Source organism: Copidosoma floridanum, unplaced genomic scaffold (assembly GCF_036245765.1).
Source record: "Copidosoma floridanum isolate Cflo_tuat_1 unplaced genomic scaffold, Cflo_Japanese_pri ptg000034l, whole genome shotgun sequence".
Classification (NCBI taxonomy): domain Eukaryota; kingdom Metazoa; phylum Arthropoda; class Insecta; order Hymenoptera; family Encyrtidae; genus Copidosoma; species Copidosoma floridanum.
In genome coordinates this window covers 3,730,483-3,748,816 of record NW_028321911.1, presented here as the reverse complement: position 1 = coordinate 3,748,816, position 18,334 = coordinate 3,730,483, and the positions used below count along the sequence as shown (strand labels likewise).

The following is an 18,334-nucleotide window of genomic DNA, read 5'->3' as shown; positions in this document are numbered from 1 at the left end:
CAAAAAGACTTTTAACGAAACAATTTTTGTTGTGTTTTCTTTCTTTAAACACTAAGTTTTGAAAAAGTACATAAAAAAATAGAGAAAAAATGAAACATTTTTTTGAAATTTCTTTTACTAAGTATTATATAAGTAAAAGAAAAAACTATTAAAATTAAGATTAATGAATTTAAATCTTATTATTTGTTTTTTGGAACTGTAAACAAGAAGAAAGTTAAGGCTGATAACTTAGTTTAAGACTTTTGATGATGAAATACCACTTGAGCGTTTAAAACATAATTCGTTGTAATCTATAGAACATACTTCTGAACATCATGCAATGGCATTTTTTAAAGATAATTATAAAATAGTCAAGATTACTAGAAACGTCAAAAAAAATAAAAATTTCGTGGTGTTCCTCCCATCTTGGATAAAGATAATGACTTTAGATGAGTAAAAAAAGTTAAAATAGTAATTTGGTGTAATGTTAGCAATAAGAGCTTATTTTCCAGAGAGTTATTAAATTTTAATATAAGTGCTCACCTGGTCAAATTTAAAAAAAAAGTCTTAATATTACTAAACAAAGTAGTAAGAAGGAAACCAAATCTGAAATTGGTGATGACATTGTTTAGTTAGATGTGAAAAATCGAAAATCATTTGTAATATCTTTCAAACAGTTGAGGAAAAAAAAAATGGTACGACAATTTCTTTTGTAGCTCTTATTAACTCAATAAAGAAGATGACAAATGATCAACATTTTAAGCGTTCAAAATATATCTATTTTCTAGTTCATGTTTTTTTCAAAAGTGTCAACTCACTTTTTTATTAATCCAACAAGTAAATAAATTTTGAATTTTTTGTAAGGAACATTCAGTATTTATCAGTTAAGATACAGTTAAAATATTTAGCTAATCTGGCACCACAGTTAAAAAATATACTTTAAAAGTGCAGTTGAAACTTAGATTTATTTAAAAAGGTAAAAACTTAATGGTACTTTATAACTTAAAAGGTCATAAATGTAAAAATCATTTTTTATTGGTTCTATCACTAAGTTTCGTACCTTAATATTTCTAAGATTTTTTATCCCTAGCTAAACTAAAATCTTAAAGCCAGAAAAAAAATATAGGAACTCAGAAAGATATTTGAGGACTGTTAAATGCAGAACAACAAGAGTCTAGAGAGGGGTATCTCTTAAAAAGAGAATTTATACAATGAAATCTTCGATATAAGAGGTACACTAAGAATTAGTTTTTTTAATAGAGTATATAAAATACATTCTAAATATTGAATAAAGAATTGAAAAATGTAAGCACATCTTAGCTTTATAAAAAAGCGATTTCATACTCTTAAGAAATACATAAACCAGATAATAGATTTATATTACACGGTAAGGATTTAAATTGCTTGTCATCTTCTTCATAAAAAAAATTAGAGCCACGAAAAAACTATTGTAAGGATCATCCTTTATGCTGAATTGTTTAATGATTTCAAAAATTCTTTTAGATTCTGTTTTTCCAATTGAACAATGTCATTAGCTAATGATAGGTTTGGCTTTCCTCTTACTACTCGGCATAGTAATAATGAGTTTTTTCGTATCCTAGTAGATCAGTATTTACATTAATATTTTGTAACTCACTGGAAAATATTTTTTTGTCACTTATAATCCTTTAATCAATTAGTGTAAGGGAACATCATCGACTAGAATGAATGCCAAAGCTGCTAACATATGCAGTTGTATTCTCATAGTTTCAACACATGTGTCATTGTACTGGGTTTGGAGTTCACTTCATTGAATTTTTCGATACAGCGATTAGTTAAAGTGGAAGAAATATCAGAATATCTGCACCCACGGAAATACGTTTTCGTTAGCATGACTATCCTTTTTTCGAAATCTGTCATAATCAAAAAAAATTTTTTCCAGGAAATTTCAAATTGGAAGATTACTTAGCTGGAGAATTTTTATCTGGAAAATTAATCGGCTGGACGGTTTTTATCTGAAAAACGGAGCCAAAAAATTTGTCCACCAGAAAAATAGAGCCCAACAGATGACCTCCTATCATTTTAGCATTGTAGAACTGTGAACCAAAATATTATGTAGTTAACAACAAACTTATTTAATGGAGCCCGAAATAAAAAACTAACATAAAACCGAATTATTTCTTTATCACAAGAAGTTAGGTTGATTACATGTCAAAAACATATTATTAAATGCATAACACAATGATGAACGCAAATATTAAAAATGAATGCAACTTAAGACGAAACCACTGATTTACTACAGAACATCAAGAGTCATAAAATCTTTTTATTTAACGATCTACATCCTCCGTCTAGGAAGTACATCACTCCATTTAAAAGTTTTTATTCAAAGCTTTACGTGAACGGAGAGTAAATTTTTATTACCTGCAGTTATTACCATAACCTATTGATATTATTTTGGCAGATATGGACATCTTTTGACACTTTTTCTTGATTATGCCCTATTGTCTAACTTTTGGAAAAAAGCATAATGTTAAAAATTTATTGCAAGTAAGTGTTAGCTATGTAATCAATTGATATTATTTTATTTCTGTTTGTCTAAAGCCTAATTTATACTATTTCAAAATTTTGACAGAGTACTAGTTCTGTACAGCTTGACATTTTTAAAAGTTTTTGCTACATACCAGCATATTTATGACCTTCAATTTTCTAAAATTACGTAAGATTATCTGTTATTATTTGTTATTAATACTAGGCAAGTAATTACGTATTATTTACACAATAACAAGTGTTTATATGGTTATTGACAGAAAGCTTGTTGCTATGCTGTTGTTAATCAGCATTAAGCCACACTGTAGCAGCCTATGCTACTGAAAAATCTTTTCAAAAGGGCCGAAACCAAATACTTTTGTAAAGGATCTCATTTTACATACAAATAGTTGAAAACTGGTATTAATAATGCACTTGGATTTGAAAAACGCTATACACTGTAAAGTACTTTTAAATGTCCCTGTAGAGTAGTGGTCACTTATTGAACAAGAATTTGACTGCAGTTAGAGATATCAATGTATATCTGTTAAACCAGTATATTTTAGTTATAACTGAGAGTTCTGAGTAAATAAAAGAAATAACAATAAATAAGTAAATGAATATTTGTACTATGAAAGCTCAGATCCAGTTTTTAATTAGTTGAAAGATAGTTTAATAAGTAATAGGGTGTATTTTTATCCCTTACACAGTAAATCTGTCAATTAGAATACATTGAAAATAACAAATAATAACAAAATGTATTTTTGGATTCCTAGAGCCCAAAAAAGTATAAAGGGTCTTGTATCTAGAAAGATCTTCTTCCTGATCTCTCTTCTTTTTAAAAAAATTTATTTGCTAACAACTATAAATTCATTGAATAATTTAAGTAAATTGACAAATTTGTCCTTGAACGTTACTTTAAAAAAAATAAAAACAACATAAGTACTAAAACGTAATGAGGTATAATATTTTAAATTTATAAAACAAATAACTCACTCATCTTCCCATGGACATACTTCGTTAACATTATTGTCTTGCTGATCCTTAGAAGAAATCAAATCAGATGTCACTATTGCTGACTCAGATGTATTAACTTGCACTATTGCATTAGCTTTATCTTCTTGATCAATTTCAAACTTCTCTACTGGTTGAGTTTGTAATACGGAAGCGGCAATGGGTGTTTTACTAAGCATTTTGACTTCTACAGGACTTTGCTTGTCTCCATGCTGGTGTTGTGATAATAGTCTTATTGTTGCTGATTCTCCAACCTCTATTGCACCTTTAGTTTTTTGAAAAGGCTGATTGGTTACAGCACAGTCACTGTCCATGCTCAAGTTACATGTTATAATATCATTGTGTACAGTGGTCAAATTCCTTGGTAACTCATCCTTAATCGCTGTTACTCCCATAAGAGGAGCTTTTATCGATCTGCAATCATACCAAATAATATATTTGGTTACTTTTTATAATAGTATGGCTGGCAACTTATTTTAAATTTATATAATGATTAAATGCTTTTTAATTATTTTCATTGCATTATTAATTATATCAACTTATATACCATTTATTTCTATACTAACTATTTTTGTTTAAAAATTTTTCAGAACTCAAAAAATAACATTTTTTAACAGCAGCTATTCTTGATACTAAAATTTTGTATTTCTTTTTTTCAAATGTGTTAATGTTATAAAGAATATAATTGCTTATACAGCTTTTTAAAAATGAAAAAAAATTTTTTAACAGTCTTACAAAGCTTACATCTTTATCCATTAATATATTATTCATACACGATTCTACAGAGACATTATTTTATTTTCGTTTCGTTTCATCCTTTCACAATTTTTTTGTTTGTAACGGGGATAATTTTTCGACTTCGGGACTATCATCTCTCTTAGTGGAGGAGATAAAACTATAATCAAATAGAATAGAATAAAAATTTAGTTTATTGATGGTATGGACTCAAGGTCTACGATAGCCTTGGTTTTGTACAGTGCCTTAAGACAAGGCATGATGATAAAAATAAAAAATAAGATTCAACAGAAAGTATGTATGTATGTAAATATGATTTCCAAAATAAGTACAATGAAATAAATGAAACAATCTCAGTATGCAATCAACAGCAAAAAAACGAGGTCACTAATAATATGACCATTGTGCCCTTTAACTATTATTTATCACAATCTATCAAGTTATTTAAGACGCTGGCTTACGAAGCTTATATACTTGATCAGATAACTTTTAAAAGTAAAAGACAAAAAACTGGCACAAATACTAAGCAGAATTAAGATTTCAAAGCTATGCTGCTTCTGCGTTGGGTCTGCATCTGCAGGTCTTAGTTTTAGGAAGTTACTACGTCAAGTAGACTTAACCTCGTAGAGTATACAGCACGGAGATGTTGATGACTAAGAAGATTCCTAAAGATTAAAGAGGTAAGAGGTGCACAAATATGTAGCAACGCTGGCATTTTCTTTTCTTATATAACTATAGTTATGTACATGCTCTAATGCATAATTGACCCCTTTTTGACGTCATACTTCTATAGGCGCGTTCTGCCCTACAGAGTTAATCAACGAATTTAGATTTGTGACCTTAAGAAAAAGCGTAACGAAAGTGGATTTTGGTTTGATTCTTCCACTTCACCCTGCCCCTCTTGACGTACTTCCAGTCCCCAGTACTGTACCACACCACACAGCATTATCCCACCACATTAGATAACATTTTGAATTTTTCTTATTTTTTCTTTTAACACATTTCAAAAAAAAAAAAAAAAGAAAAAAAAGACAGTTTTCAAAGAGGTTTAAACCCTATTGCTCCTTACTCACTCTGCTCTAAGCAGGCCTGACAATGAGAAACTGATTACTTCACCTTGTAGCCTAGTTCTTAACATATTCCTTATATGAATTTTTGTTCACTTTTGGTTTAATTATACTTAAAATAAAAAAGTAATTTATCTTATAAAATTTGTAATTTAATCTAATAAAATATATTTTGGTAACCGTTTTTTTTCAAAAATTTCGAAATCAGTATATAATAGCAGATCAGCTTTGATATGTAATAATAAACGTCTACTCACTTATCATTAATTTGTTTTTTTTTTTTAAGTAAGTAATTTTTAATATAATTTCTCACATTTTAAGAGCGAAGTTTTTTATGTCGTGTACTGGGGGGGGGGGGGCTGGAGTTTTAAAAAAGACAGACTTGTATAAAACGGAAGTCGCTTACCGGAAGTCTCTTCTTGTTAATTCATTGTATTTTTCCCCTTACCCTGTTGCCCTCACCATCAGTCCCCTACACACTTCCCCTCATCCTATATCTTCCAACCATGCTACGCTGCTCTCCTGCATACCTCGGCCCACCATTCCCCTTCACACTTCCAAGCAAAACATTTTTAAACGAATTTTATTTTTGTTTTCCCACAATAACTTTCATTTAACTTTGAATTTTTTTCTTCTACAATTCTAAAAAAAAAAAAAAAAAAAAAAAATAAGTAACAAAAAAAACAACATTTTCCAAAAAAGAGATTTAAATCTCTCGACCTCCTGCACACGAGTCGAGTACCTCACCCACTCTGCTACGAGCGCTGCTAACTCTAGAGATTCGGTTTCTTGTTCTTATCGTGTGGTTCGTAACTTATTTTTCATTTTCATATGCATTCACTGATATTACATGATAACACTGATAATACATGCAATTAATAAAAACTTGTTTATTTGATTATTTATTTAAACGAAGTTCTTTATGTCGCGTGCTTGGGGGGCTGGAATTTTGAAAACGACAGATTTTCAAAAAACAGAAGTCGCTTACTATAAGTCTCTTCCTCCTAAAAAAAAATTTTTTTTCTAAATAATAAATTGAAAAAAACAAAAAATTAAATTAGCATAAGTATGGTTATGTAGATTTAATCGAATAATGCGCATTATTGCGCATTAAATATTATTATTTTATGCATTTAATGCATAAAATACCGACCAATTTTTTTTAAACCTGATATTTTTTTGGCATTAAAATAATGCTAATAATTACTGTTATAAATAAATTTTTAGGTAAATGAATAAATTATTAAAATGAACCTATAAAATAGAGTTGCTGAACGTATCGATGGTTTTTAAGGGCGCTTCTTTTCAATTCGACAAACAAATTATATTACAATGTTACATAATTATATAAATATAGTAATTTATTGAAGAAATAATGAATAAATTATGCAAGATTATAGTATAATATATGTTCGAGTTATATATTTCAAGTTACATATCATTGTAATAGTTTTTAGAGGCGATTATGTTGAATTAAATAAACAAATAATGTTAAAATGTAATTCAATAATTATATAAAAATAAAACAAAAATTGTATTAATTGTCTATACAATTGTAAAAAGATAAGTAAGAAGAAAAATAAAAGGAAAATAGGTAATGAATTGAAGTATAAAAAAAAAAGTAAAATTAATTTAAAAAAGACTTAAAAAGATACAATCGAATAAAAAAAAAAGAAATAAAATAAAAGGGAATGTATGAAATAAGATTTAATAGAAGAATAATAAAAGAAATCAAATAAAGGAAATACGAAAAATTGAAAAAAGTAATAAAATGAAATAAAAAAAAATTATGAAATCAAATGTAAAAAAAAATAAAACAAAAAATAAAAAAATTAAATGAAACAAGAAGTAAAAAAAAATAAAGGAATTAAAAAAAACAAACCAGGAAGTGTACATGGGTTATGGGACTCATAATAAGAACGAAGTTCTTTTAACATAAGATGAGTATAAAGACACACAATTCCTCAGTTAACAACAGGGTAGGAAGATCCATAGGCAGGACGAAGTTCTATGAGAATTAGTACTGCATTTATGTAGTTCTCTAACACAAAAAATGCATAAATACAGTACTTACGAAGTTCTACCATCGTAAGAACTGAACTATTTTTGTTTTTTTTTTTCTTATTTGTTTTTCAAATTTTCATTTTAGTGAGCTTCATGAATGCAGTACTAATTTTTATAGAACCTTGTTCTTCCTATGGGTCTCCCAACCCCCTTGTAACCTCAGAATTGTATGTCCTTATACTCATCTCATGCTTCAAAAACTTCGTTCTCACCATGGGTCCCATTACTCATTTATATCCCCTGGCTTAATTTTTTAATTTTCTATATTTTTGTTTTATTTCTTGTTTTATTTTCTTTTTTCATTTCTTGTTTCATTTTTTTTTCATATATCACTTTATTTATTTTTTTTCTTTTTTTGTATTTCATTTATTTTATTTCTTTTTTTATTTTTCTGTTAAATCTTTTTTTTTCAGTTTCTTTTTTATTTCATTTTTTATTTTTATAACTTTCATATTCAAAATAAATATATATTTTGGTACTGTATACATACAAAAATTGATTTTTGTTGCGTTTTTTCTTTCACAAAATCTTCTTTGTGATTGAGAATAAGATTTTGAGTGATTGGAGAAGCGCAAAAATATGCAGCAATACTAGAAATTATTTTGCTTTCATGGATATCAGCTTACATACACACTTTTACACATACTTGACCTCTCCTTTCTCGTGTTATTAAACAAAAAAAAAACAAAAAATATAAGTCTATTTGAAAATAAAGCAGGTTAATTTAAAAGTAATCTTTCATACAAACAAGAATTAGGGGGTTAATGCAGATCTTATAAATGTAATTTTAAGTGATTTTTTTATAAAATTACATGTTGAATTGCGAATTTTTTTAATTAAAAATTTAAAAGAGGGTACAGTTGAGTTATCTGCAATTTGTTTTAGGTATTTCGTATGGTATTTTTAGTACAGTTTTAATGCTTAAATAATATCTGTCAAAAAAACCCATGTGTGATGAACTACTTAAATGGACATTGTTTATATTGTATTGTCCCATGATATATTGTTAATAATGTTTCATTTGTTAAAATAAGAATATTTTTTTAAACCACATTAAACTAAAGGAGGTATACTCAGTGTAACGATAATTGTACTACTTTCGTACACAATATCATTTTATGGAATGTATATTTATTTTTATAATTATATTATCTACTATATAATTTTATAAAAGTATCACATTTTACTTGGGTACCCAAGCACCCACTGTCAACTGGTTTTTTCTTGGTAAATTGAAAAAAATAACCCGTGAAACTACTTGAAAATCGAATGGATTTATTTAAAAGTATCTTCGCATACGAAATAACTTGAAAAATTTCTGCAGACAATTGGATTGCAGTTTTCTGTGACTTGTTGCTAAGGTTAAATGTTAAGTTGAGATTTTTTGAAACAATCATTTAAAGAACGGTAAAAATAACCAATCTGTTATTCTGTGGGTGATTTTTATACAATTGTGCATATATTTTTAATGTTTCGATATCATCTGTCAGAAAAACATACGTGTAACAAACGTTTTGAAGTGATATTCACTAGCATGTAGCACTATCCTGTTGTACTACAAAGTGACTTTTCTTTATTTTTTAGATGCAATTATATTTTTAGTATCAAATTGGGATTGAGAACATGTGTGTAAGCGTATGTTACAGATTTAAGCGTGACAATCAAGATGTAATCAGAGTCATTATATAACCAGCGAGGCAGCACGATATGCAATGGCTTCAAGTAACAATTTATTTACGTACTACGTTTTTTATGGTTGTTTATTTATCAATTATTTAAATCTTCAATAAAATCACACCCAATTACCGTACAGAAACTCATTTTAATAACAATTGTAACACCTTCGTACGCAATATCGTTTTATAAAAGCTATATTGTTAATATACTTTCATACATTTTCTGCCATAGAATTTCAAAAAAGTAGAAGATTATACTTGGGTACCTTAGTACCCATTATATTACTTAATTTATTCTTTTACAAACGAATTATCTATTATTTTTTTATGATATGTTAAAAAATTTTGTTTTTTAATAATTATCATTGTCCACTGTTGTATTATATAGATAGGGTCTATAAAATTTTTTATACTCAATGCAGATGCAAAATTGTTTTCGTATGTAATTTGTTCTAATAATTTTTTGGATCCATTATGCAAAGATGAAATTTTGAATCAGACTACTGCAACATAGTTATTTTCCTCTTTATTAAAAATATTCTTTGACAATACTTCATGATAAGTATTTTACTTTTTGTTTGCTTTCTATTTAGTTATGAGTTAAAAGCTTGTTGTTTGGAAGTATAGGTTTTAACTTAACGGCTAATAACTTTTTTAGTTTAATGGTATTATTAGAATTGAAATTAAAAGTAACACTCTTTTTCCAGTTAATTTACTTCCTTATTGGAAAAAGTCAAATGTGACAAATTAAGAAATAAATTAAAAACTTACTATCAGAAAATCTGCTTGCATCATTAGTTTTCTTATTTCTGTGATAATTTAATTGTAGATTCTTGTTTTGTTTTAAATTATATATTTTGTTAACTGAATGGTGTGTAGTTAAAATAATAGTTTGGTATAGACAACTTTTGAATAAACACTTATTTCTTTTTTTTTGCACACTTTTCTTCTGCCTTTCACTAACCATTTCCTTACTGAATTTTTACTTGATTTTTTTCAAGACGAGTTGTTATAGTCTGTTTCCTAATAAATGTGCCTTTCAGTATTAATTCATATTTTCTACAATCGTTAAAATACCACGTGTTTTGTCAGCACATCCTTCAGCCCAGTTCAAGCTTGAAGTACTAGTTGACCAACAAGCGTGTGTTAGCTTGTTTTAAATGACTTATAGTATTGGTCGTCACTTGATAAGGATTTATGTCAGGTTAATAAAAAATAGACTTTCTGTTAGGATAGTTAATTTTCACAGTAATTTTTTTTTAATTACATGGTTATAAAGAGTTTTTGCGTGTAAACTTGAATACTTCCCCGTTCATCAAGACTAACGAATACACAGTACTAGTTTTTTAAATAAACTTTTTTTTAATTACAGTTTAACAACAACGAAAAAATTTTATACGACACCGTACATTGTCAACATTAGTAGATGGAATTTATCAAATGTTAAGAGAGGGTAAATACTTAAGATTTACCTTGTACCAGGTGGCTATTTATATTTTTAAAAAATAGCTTACACTTAAAATTTTAATGAGACTCCATTCCTGAACAATGGTTTTTTAGAGGAAAATATTTGTGTTGCTGATTTTTGCCAAGTAAGTTTTTTAAGAACACGATTAAAAAAATAGGTACATTCTAACAGTAAATACGAAAAAAATAACCGCAACATTTTTGGTTGAAAAAAGTTAGAACTACGTGCATATTGCAGCTGCTTTTTTTTTTTTTTTAAAACAAAGAATTCTCCCAGTTAGTTACGCGCTTAAACCACTCAATTTTCTTACTCTATCTGTTTAAAAAATCAATATTTTTCTTTAAAATTTTTTTAACGTATACATTAATCGCTTATTCTTCTTATACTTAAACAAGACATTTAAATTGTCAAGTATTATTGCATTATGGCATTTTAAATGATAATGACTTTTTAATCAACAACAGGGGATTTGGGAACAACAACGTAACTACCACTCTACAGAGATGCAAATCTGTGTTTCTGTTAGCTTTAAAAGCACACCAGATGTGAGAAATAGTTTTATTCATTGTTATAATATTTATTGTTGTTCTAACATATAAGAAATAATAAATAATTGCGGATCAGTTTCTTAACAACTGATGTCTTTTACTTAACAAAAATATTTTTTTTCATAATTTACTTGCTAAAAAATTTTAAAAAATGACCAAAATTACTTTTTCACTGTTGTTACTTTCGTATTATATAACACGCTAGCATGATAATATAAACTGTTAATATTTTGTAGTCAAGGTTTGAATTAATTCTCATGAAATGTTAAGAAGAGCATAAAAAAACATAGATGTACACTATTAAGACTTTATTAAACAATATCAATATACAATAAAAGATTCATCTCTTTTCTCGCTATGCCTGCCAATTTTCTTGTATGCAATCCTAAATTAGCCTCTTATATGAATTCCAATACTGTCCTTTTATCAGTTAATTATGGTCTATTCAAAATTTTTTATAAATTCCACTTATAAGTGAGGATCACTTTACTTTTATTGTTTTCCAAATATAATTAAAACAAATAAATACATGAAAATAGCAACAATTTCAAGATAAAAATTTTTTTTAGGATATACATTGATATTCTTCAGAAAAAGGGTTGATAATAACGTTATCAGTAATTAATTATTTAAGTAAAGGATGTAAACAGTTTGTTAATACATTAAAATAGACCACATAAGGCCATATTAAGGCATTACTCACTTTTTAATAAGGTTTCAGTTACAATTACTTACAGGAAGTTCATGAATATATATGGAACATTTTACAAAAACCAGCATGCTTTATCAACCAGAATGTTAATTAACAAAACGATTCGTTCTACAAACAAGAAAACTTAATTTTTGCTCATCAGAAACCAGCCATCAGCCGGAAATTTTTAATTGTTTTTACTAACCGTATACTTTTCTTTAAAATCGTTGAGTCAGCGTTGTGGTGTTATTTTTTACCGAGTGATATGTATAAAGTGGTGTATGCTGGCGTTAACATACTGTTAAAGTTTATAATTTAAAAACGTCCAATAGGTATATAAGCGAGCGTCGATACACTTTAATCATTGTATCTATAGACGCACATGTAAAGATGGCGGTACTTTTCATACATGCACTCTCTATTACCATCCATACATGCTCTTTCTCAATATACAAGGTATAGGAAATACTGATAATACAAATCCACACAATTTCTTTTTCAAGAAATTTTTCTTTGGAGAAATAATTAAGAACGAGAAAAAATCCTCCCCGGGTGCGGATCGAACACACAACCTCCTGTTTACTACACTCAGAGAGCCATTCACAACGAAGACGAGTGATGCGCAGTACGCATACAGCAGAGTACTCGAAACCACGTAAGATGGCGTGACACCAGCTTTTGTATTGTTGCTGCCCCTCTTGTGTGCTGTGATATAGTCTCCCAACGCATAGAGTAGCTGTCCTACCGTATATCAGTGGAGGCATGTTTTTTCAACGGTTCTGTCACTGCTATACGCCGTGACAAGTTATAACTGTGCAGCAAGGTGCTTTGTACTAAGTATATCGCACGTATTTATTTTGTATTCGTTGCGTTGTAATATACTTTTATATAACTGAGCATTACGTTACTTTACTTCTAAAAACTGTGCCATATTTTCTCGTAGGTAAATACTGTATTTGCTATATTCATGTATGTAAATAGTCTGGTAGGCCATAAAAGTAATTTAATAGTGACGAAAGTTACTCAATAATGACAAAATGTATACTATTAAGTATTATTATAATATAACAACGCTTTCTTTCTTTGAGAACACGTTATTTTAGAGGATCGCCAACGTTGAGAGAGCAGATGGTTAAAATATTATACTTCGAGTACTAAGTACAAAGCACCTTGCTGCACAGTTATAACTTGTCACGGCGTATAGTAGTGACAGAACCGTTGAAAAAACATGCCTCCACTGCTATACGGTAGGACAGATACTCTATGCGTTGGGAGACTATATCACAGCACACGAGAGGGGCAGCAACGATACAAAAGCTGGCGTCACGCCATCTTACGTGGTTTCGAGTATTCTGCTGTATGCGTACTGCGCATCACTCGTCTCCGTTGTGAATAGCTCTCTGAGTGTAGACAGTTGCTCTACCACTTGAGCTTACAAAGAGCTGTGCATTCACTTGCACCGTAAGTTGAGATAAGTTCTCGCTCTCTATTCTTAAGCTGTCTTTCACCTAAGCTCGATATTATAGGAATAAGACTCTAATGCTTGTCGGTAAATTAAATTTCAACTACGTCCAATAGGTATACAAGCGAACGTCGATACACATTAATCGTTGTATCTATAGGCGCATATGTATAGATGGCGGTACTTTTCATACAAGAACTCTCTATCACCATCCATACATGCTCTTTCTCAATATATAAGGTATAGAAAATACTGATAATACAAATCCACATAATTTCTTTTTCAAAAAATTTTTCTTTGGAAAAATAATTAAGAACGAGAAAAAATCCTCCCCGGGTGCAGATCGAACACACAACCTCCTGTTTACTAGACAGTTGCTCTACCACTTGAGCTACCGAGGAGCTGTGAATTCACTCGTACCGTAAGTTTAGATAAGTTCTCGCTCTCAATTCTTAAGCTGTCTTTCACGTAAGCTCGATATTATAGGAATGTGACTCTAATGCTTGTTGGTAAATTAGAATTCAAATACGTCCAATAGGTATACAAGCGAACGTTGATACACTTTGATCATTATATCTATAGGCGCATACGTATAGAAGGCGGTACTTTTTATAAAAGCACTCTCGATTACCATCCATACATGCTCTTTCTCAATATATATTTTAGATACAATGATAAGACTCAATACATATGTTAGAGTTTATGTTTGATGTCATACAGTAACAGCGTATCTGATTTGTCTTTTTATCTCACGTCCTTGTAAAGGTCATTGTCGTACAGTATCTATTTTATTTTTCCTGTATATATAATTTATTTATTAAGGTGAGAATTATGTGTCAATTAATAAACATTATCAGATCTTAAAACCTTTAACATAATTAAGTAATTGCAATATTTTTAAATTAAGGAAATAAATTTAACTAACAACCAAGTTATATCTTATCTTATTATTTAATAAATTAAGAGAAGCCAGAAATAGTTAATTTTACAAATAGTATGAGTAATAAGGTTTCAGGTTAACATTAACAATGCTATACAATTTATAGTTTCCTTTAACTTAACTAACTTCTATGATTGTTGGTTAGCCGCTGCGTGCGCGCACACAGTCACAAGATTTCACAAGCTTGACCGCAACAATATTTTTAATCCTATACGAGAGCACTCGTGGGGATAAGAATAATAAGGCTTCTGCTTTTAATGTTGGAACCTAAGTCAATAGTTCTTTCTTTCTTGTTCCTTCTTGATTCACTTCTCAAGCGAGCTTACAGTGGCCTTTTTTGCTCGAGCTTTTTTCACACAGCCTAGTCACCGAACTTAGTCTTACATTTGCTTGAAATGTCCACTTTTAACACGTAGCTTAATCACTAAACTAAGTCTTACATTTGCTTGGAAGACGAAACAGAACTCACTCTCTCCTTTATAGTTACCTTGGAGCATTTGATAAAAAGGAAAGGCGATTATTGTTATGTGCGATGAGTTTTTAGACTCTTGCGTTTAAGAAGGACATGTCAAGTTGAGGATTTGAACGACCAATTAGACATTAACCATTTTACCTTTGATTGACATAAGCGCAGTCGTGGTGCTACATTTTAGCAGTAATTGATGGCTAAAACTGCTGATCTCTGGGATATTTCATAAGGTTGAAGTTGCGGTTGAAATCGTGTACAATATTTCTTGTGTACATCCGCAGTAAAGAATGTTGAAGTTGTTAATTAATTATATAATTAGGTATACTTGTGCGAATGGATATGGTAAGATGAGCGTATTATAAAATTGTTTGAGGTTGCACGCGTAGTTTGAGTTTTGTGACGGTAGCTTGTTTTAAAAGAAGTAAATTATATGCCACGCGACTGCAGAATCAGGTATACCACTCAATGGTTTGAGATCGCTGAGCTTTTACTTTTTACAATTTTAAAAGGAAACTCTGGTTTTTTTAAGATAATAATATTTAGTATATGACATGAAATGTCACATGTTTAAGAAAAATTTTTACGTTGACTGTCCTGTTACTTATAAAGTATTTTAAGTGTGACAAGCTCTTATGAAATCTCATTACATTTGAAATAAAGTCACAGCCAATAATAAAAAAACTTAGCTCTCAAACTTATATCAGTATTATCACCATTTATATAAACATTTAAACAAGTTACTATCTGAGTCGATAATCAAACATTAAACAAAGATCTTATGCATTATGTATCTTAACGTCACAACGTTATTGGCTCTTAAAAAAAGAAGCGTTACAGGCTGTTATTATTAATAAAAAAACTTATATTATGATGCACCAAATGCAAATTCAACTATGCTACTTTAAATGTATCATCTAAAAAGTTGCTTTATTAAAATTTATCACATGTTGAAATGGCAACCGTAAGTTTCAGAAAGATACACGAGGCTTCTTAGCGTTGCGGGATATTAGTTTTTATTACACAGAGACAAAACCTTCAAATTTTCTAGCCTGTAGCACTGTCTAAATGTGAATGCTAAATTTAATTGTGTGCATCAGCAAGGGTCATCAGTTGTTGAATTATGAAATTAGTAAGATTTTAGTCCCACAGCTTTAGCAGCAGTCCAGTTTTAAGTTTTTTTTTTGCTCTCCTGAATGCATAAAATTGTTGCTTCCGTTAATAAGTTCAATATTGCACGTAATAGAACAAAGTAGTAAAATTGAGAACAATACATTTTGATCCCAGTTGTAACCAAAAGTGCTAGCTGAGAAGTGAGAAACAAGCCCATTATGCTAATTTAGCTTATTTTGCATCTAAAACTGGTAGACTACTTTCTTAAAGTCTCAGCAATGCTGTAACATTAACATGTCGTATTGCTTAAATAATTTAAAATTTTTTTACATCGATATTCCCTTAACCAACAATATAATCGCCTGGGACATAAAATATGCTGTTTACAGGAGATTGACTCCTATGTATATGTATATAAATGTACTAGTGGGGCTAACGCCCCCCTGCGCGCTCCGCCAACCCCTACTAACAGATTAAGTAGACAAAATAACGACATTACTCGTGTAATTGTCAATGCAGGCTGAAAATGAGCTCACAACATCAGAATACGTGACTGACAAAAGAGTTGATAAAACGGATAGTAACATAAATATTAATTTTTCAATAGAACTTTTGAATTATTTTAGAGAAGATCTTCTACCACACAAATTAAAATTAAAAACAAATGCTAAAGTAATGTTAATAAGAATTTAGAGTATATCAGATGGTCTCTGTAATGACACAAGATTAAAAATAACAAAATAAGTTAAGTATTGTTTAGAAGCAGAAATAATAACGGGAGAAACAAAAAGTAGCAAACTTTATATTCGTAGAATAACATTGAATACTGGCACCTTATCATCATTACCTTTTGTTTTCTATGAAAAACAGTTTCCCTTTGTATTAGCATGTTCTATGTTTATCAACAAATTACAAGAACAAAGTTTTGATTCCTTAGGATTGTATATTAAAAAACTCTCCTTCTCTCATAGATAACCATACGTTGCTGTATTAAGATGTAAGAATCCAAAAAACTTTTATTTAAATTAAATCCGAGGGTATACCATAAATTAAAAATATTGTTTAGCAAGAAATTTCTTAGTAATTTAAAGATATGTGACTTTAAAAATCGTCACATTTGAACACACATTTGTTAATTCATAAGAACGATGAAAAAAAAATATGTAAAAAATGTGGAAAGGGTTTAAAAAGAATAGATAAGTTAAGACGACACATAAAATGTCACAACATTAAATTAATAAAGTGAGTTATTGTTTAAAAAATTAATAGTGTTTGTCTATTTAATTATACCTGGTTCTAAATTCCGTCTTTTGTAAATAAAGTCCTCAGTTAAACAAGAACTTTATATTTAGGTAAAGTATAGATGGACTAGAAAGAGACTCCAAATGTAAAATTTCAATAAAGTTTAGAAAATAATGGTCCTCCAGGGACATGTAGTGAGTAAGGGGGAGAAAATAGACAGAGGAGGACCTTAAATCAGTGTTTTAAGAAACTCTAAAAACCAGGTATGACTTGGGTTCTAAATAACGTATATTTTTTAACATTTCTGATAGTGAAATATTTTATAAATAAGTATTTTTTGGGTGAGAGGTGGAAGAGACAGTGAAAAGGGGGGATGAGGGGAAACTAAGGAAGAGCTGTGGAGGAGCAGGGAGAAGCGTGAGGGGGGCAGGTCGGAGGTTACTAATATCTAATTTGATCAAAAATTACGTAAAAACAAGCAAATAACTGTATTAATTGAGGGGGAGCAGTGGGAGAGCTGAGGGGTAGCTGACAGAAAGCGAGGGAAGCGTTCGAATATGTATATATATTCCTTTATTATATAGCTGTATTATTGAAAGTGAGTCTTAGCCCCCCACTCCACCCTCACACATATATATATACATATATATATATACAGCATGATATGTAACGGTGGCATTTCCCGAGAACCGCGTGTAGAGCAATTTTTTTTTGACGCAAACCCCGTTGGAATTAATTTTTTAGGGCAAATAGCTTTTAAATGGGAGCCGATTAAAAATACGTTCCAAACTACCCCTAAATGGGGTTGGAAAGCTATAGCGCACCCGCATAAACTCGCGACGTTGCCACATTGTTATTGGAGCTTAGTCGGTAAGCAGTGAGAACTATATCCATGTGCGCACGCAAGAGCGTCAGCTACTGCTGGTAACTTGAAGGTTGAATGTAAAAATTTTTACCTTAAGGTAAATATTGTCTGCTCCTTATGTTGTCAGTTGTTTATCCATCACGCGCTTACTGTCTTTCTCACTCTCATGTTGGACAAAAACATCTTTAAATTTTATACTTAAGTAATGTTACCTCGAATGAAAGTAAAATACCATATCAGTAGGGATTTGTCCACTCTACACGATAGTGTTTTTGCAAAAATAGTCGAGCTCTTTGTCAAAAATATTGTTGTTAGGTATGTCTTGCTTACGTTCCCGGGTATGTCGTCTGTACACGATTTAGAACGAGTCCATTCATAAATTGCAATAATCAAGTACCCAGGAAGTACCCAGCAAGTTCCCGACGAAGTGCCCGCCAAGTCCCCGCCAAGTACCCGGGAAGTACCCGCCAAGTGCCCGGGAAGTACCCGAGGAAGT

General features: G+C 30.0%; 1 protein-coding gene across 1 annotated transcript in view; it reads right to left on the bottom strand.

Annotated features, from left to right (window-relative positions):
• Positions 1–18,334, bottom strand: part of LOC106644195 (regulator of G protein signaling 7) — a 750,859-nt gene that overhangs the window by 79,785 nt on the left and 652,740 nt on the right. The window contains exon 18 of the mRNA XM_089597569.1: positions 3,484–3,915. Within this exon, the coding sequence (XP_089453695.1) occupies positions 3,484–3,915 (432 nt within the window). The remainder of the gene's footprint in view (positions 1–3,483; positions 3,916–18,334) is intronic.